Raw genomic sequence first — 4,350 nt, 5'->3', positions numbered from 1 at the left:
TATACTTCTAAAAATACTCGAAATTGGTACATAGTGAACCTCGTGATTAGGAAGGATAGAATGGCTAAAATAAATTCAAACTTTCATTCAAAGTAGATCGTCGTCAAATTCTGACCTTGCGCCTGGGTCCCGCTCTCACTACCTACCACATTCACACAATCTGGATTGCGGAAGTTTTATTTTCGCGCCAGGGTCTAAATTTTTTGACATTTACAAGAATCTTCCAGAGACTATGAGAGGTGTTCTCATCGCCCTGGAGATTGAAAATTTGGCCAAACTATATATAGAAGCAAATATATCATGAGATAGAAAAGTTTTTTTTTTGAAATGAATAATTCAGATATAAACTAATGAATAGGTAGGGGGCATAGTTTGACAACAGGCCGCTTGATTAGGGTATTTCCCGTTTTTACCAATGTCACTCGAATCACTCCATCGGGGCCCGGAAAAACCTCTTCAACTCTTCCCAACCCCCAATGGAGCGGACGCGCATTCTCTTGTTTTACAACTACCAAATCACCCTTTTTAATAGGATTAGTGACTGTATTCCATTTCTGTCGGACCTGTAGCTCGGTTATATATTCCACATTCCTTCGCTTCCAGTAAGAAGCGACAATATGATCTAGCAACTCTTTTTTTTTAGTCAAATTCAAGTTTTCATAGTCAACGGGCAAATCCGACAGAGGCTCTTGCATTAAAAAATGCGCAGGCGTAAGAGGCTGAAGGTCCGATGGATCATTGCTCAGCCAACATAACCGTCTTGAATTCAATAAGGCTTCGATTTGATTGAGAACGGTATTAAACTCTTCGTAGGATAAAATTTGCAATCTTATAACTTTAAACAAATGAGTCTTCACGGATTTAATATTCGCCTCCCATATACCTCCAAAATGTGGGGCAAACGGTGGATTAAATCTCCATTCAATGTCATGTAAAACCAATAATTCATTGAAACGCTTTTTATACTCTTCGGAATTTAGGAGGAGGGATAAGGAATCGAGAGTATTTTTGGCTCCTATAAAATTGGTTCCACAATCGGAGTGAATACATTTAATAGGACCACGCCGGGCTAGGAATCGTTTTAAGCAATCTAAAAATGTATCGCTTGTTAAATCTGAAGCTAATTCGAGATGTATCGCCTTAGTGGCTAAACAGATGAACAAGCATATATAAGCCTTGTATGTTCGAGCGCCTCTGTGACGACTCTGGGCCTGCACAATCAACGCCGACATTTAGGAAGGCTCTACTGGCTTTTATGCGCGGTACTGGTAAGTCGCCCATGAATGGAAAAATGGGTTTCGGATTCTGTCGAAAACAAGTTATACATTTGTGAAGACGATTACGAATTATTGCACGAGCCGACACGATCCAATATTTTTGCCTCGATAAAGATAATACTAAGTTTGATCCAGTATGTAAATTATTAATATGGTAGTAATCTATGAGACAATTTACTTCTTGGTCTTTTTTGGCAAAAGAAGTGAATTGTTATTAGTTGTTAATCCTAATCTACCTTTAACGCATAAACAATTATTAGAATCCAAAACCAAATTTAGTCGGCAAAACTTCTTCGAACAAGACTTTCCGTTCGTTAATAGTTTGAATTCTTCGGGAAAATGATGTTCTTGGACTAATCGAATAATAATTACCTCGGCTTGTTTCAAATCTGAAGTCAAAAGTCGGTTTCGATTTGTTATAATTTTACAAAACTTCAATATATAAGCGAATATTCTCACAAGTTTGCACCAATTAGAAAATTTTTGCGTTAATTCATATAAAGGATTGATCGGTGGTATGACACTCTTTACTATTAGAACGTTAGCTTTTCTTTTTTGATCACTATCTCCGGAAGGTTCAACCGCTTTTGCGGGCCAAGTTGATATAGGACCGTTTAACCAATCCGGCCCAAACAACCAATTCTTATGTTGGATAAATTCCTTAGAACGAAGACCTCGGGAAACACAATCGGCTGCATTTTGATTAGAAGGAATGTGAAGCCGAAGGAATGGGCTGGAGTATTAGGGTCTTTAGTACAATCTTTTATTCTATGATTTTTACCACATTTTAAACATATGAAAAGTCTGTTACAGTAGGCCTTAGTATAATTATACAATTGGCAACGTGTGCATTGCACTATATTGCTGGATTTACGCGGTGGTTCTACCCAGATTATATGATTTAATATTTTATAAACGTTGTAGATTTTTTTATTATTTTTACTGGGCTCTAGGTCCACAAAAAACATGTTCAGGGGCTCTTTGGTTAATCTATGTCTTATGTTCTCACAACATGACCCTGTTTTAGTAGTTCTGATTTTATCAGATCCGTATCTGTAAAAAATGAACATTTGTGAGTACTACCCTGTATGCCTTTTCTTCTTTTAGTTGATAATTGTGATTTGTTTGTTTTAAACACTTTGAGTGTTCACGAAAATTATCAACGGTTTGACATATGATTTGAAATGTATTTTTGGCGAGGCTTCGCAGATAGTATTGATTTGGCGGAACAATTTTGTTAAATGTGTTTAACATGTCAGCGGAATTCCATCCACACTTGAATAAGAGTTTTATTATTACTATTTTCTAGTCTGCCGAAAATTGTTTAGAAAAATTGACGTGTGTAGTACTGAGCACGCCTTTGATTTTTGGAAGTAAAAGTGGTATTTTTTGCAATACAAAGCCGTCTCATCAGCATTGAATATCTGCTCAGGTGGATAACCTCCCTCGTTAATAACTCTAGCAAGTTCCTGCTCAAAATTTTCGGCAGCCTCTGAATCTGCTGATGCCTGTTCTCCTTGAAATTATATATTATGCAAGGCATACCGTGTTTTAAGTTTGTCATAAAAACTTTCAATCTTTGTATTACTCGTTTTACATGTGCACATTAGCTACAGAGTACTTTTCAATAATGTGTCCTAGCGAAAGTAATCCATTTTGAACAAAGGCGGGATGAACAAGTTGCCATATTTCTTAATTTGTCTAATTCAATCCGTATTGTTGGAAATCCAATTAAAAACTTCATATGTCTCTTTTTACTTCTTTGATGCAATCTGAGTCCATGGCTTGCAACTTAATTGAAAATAATGATCAATACTTCTTGCATGTGCCTAATTATAAGTTAATCTGAATGCAAAAACGTTTAAGCATTTCTGTTTTTACAGGCAGATAGACCAAAGCCATACAAATAATTACATTATTATTTTCTTATATATAAAAATGGAGCTCTCGATCAAATGATTCGGTAAACCTCGAAAACGGCTAAACCGATTTGGTCTTGAAAAATTAGTGCCAATTCAGAGATGGTCGGAAAGGTGAGATATTATTTCAAAATCGCGTAGAAACTTTGCATTTTTAATTTGAAAATTTTTGTAGAAATAAAACGCGTAATTTAAATAAAACAATGGACGGTGGCTTATACCTGAAATTTCAAATGTTTTTGACAGACGTTTAATAGGATGTTTTACGTGAATATTATTTAATTATGATTAAATTGTAGTAAGTAGTTTTGTTTATAGTTTTATTTATATACAAAAACGTTAGTAAACGGGCCGCAAGTGTTACTAGAGACTCGAAATATCAACTTTTTTGAAATATTAATATGAAAATGCACTTTTTGGCATATTTTTCTCTAACACGGTGCTCTGAAAGATCTCATTTGTATAATCATATACTCATTTTCTAGGTTATATTATTTTTTATATATGTTAATTAAATTCAGAACCTAAATTTGGTATCGATCAAATGGACATTTTGTCGAATAACATTTTCCCAGTTATAATTTCCCAGAATTTATCGAAAAATGGATAGTAATATATGAAGATCCGGAATTAAAAAGGTCCACCACCGAAGTGTCAAAAACCAGCAAAGTTAAGCATTGTTTAACAACAATATTTGAAACTAGAGGGAAAAAGATGTATAACCAGCTATAACCTTGATTGTTATGACTTTGCTATCGGGAGATAAACGGTAATCTTTGAAAATTTATAATAAAAGCATTTTCTTCCGTTGGTAGTTTTTTAGCATTAGTTAAAAATGTAATTATTTTGTAAAATACCTTTAAAATTATAATAAGGCTTTAAACCTTTTCGCCACCTGCCCGTTTCAAGTTACACAGCCTATAGGGTAAAAAGGTCTAGATAACAAATTTTCGAAAGACATAAAAAAAGCACATTTCTACAAGGATGAAGGCAGTTTACTGAACGTAGTCAGATAATTGTTCGTTTGATATGTGTTATTTGTTGTGATATAATTGTTGTGATTTTCACAATATAGTTTATATTTGCTCAAAGTCGATTTGGACCTTTGTGTCTCGCCCTGCTTTACATATATACTTTTTATTGAATTTACTTTA

At 34.5% G+C, this 4,350-nt stretch overlaps 1 protein-coding gene across 1 annotated transcript; it reads right to left on the bottom strand.

Annotated features, from left to right (window-relative positions):
- Positions 1–347: 347 nt before the first annotated feature.
- Positions 348–1,232, bottom strand: LOC113390438. Its single transcript, XM_026626860.1, has one exon. The coding sequence runs from the start codon at positions 1,230–1,232 to the stop codon at positions 348–350; it is 885 nt and encodes a 294-aa protein (XP_026482645.1).
- Between the last annotated feature and the right edge of the window lie 3,118 nt (positions 1,233–4,350).

The sequence above is a fragment of the Ctenocephalides felis genome, unplaced genomic scaffold, assembly GCF_003426905.1.
Source record: "Ctenocephalides felis isolate EL2017-DRISC unplaced genomic scaffold, ASM342690v1 CF-g0.4_SCAFFOLD_00845, whole genome shotgun sequence".
Classification (NCBI taxonomy): domain Eukaryota; kingdom Metazoa; phylum Arthropoda; class Insecta; order Siphonaptera; family Pulicidae; genus Ctenocephalides; species Ctenocephalides felis.
The sequence above is the reverse complement of the archived record's forward strand: the minus strand, read 5'-3'. Positions and strand labels throughout refer to the sequence as shown.

Bases quoted from the DNA above. Each gene is read 5' to 3' on its own strand.
- LOC113390438 (XM_026626860.1), bottom strand. From the start codon at position 1,232: ATGTCGGCGTTGATTGTGCAGGCCCAGAGTCGTCACAGAGGCGCTCGA.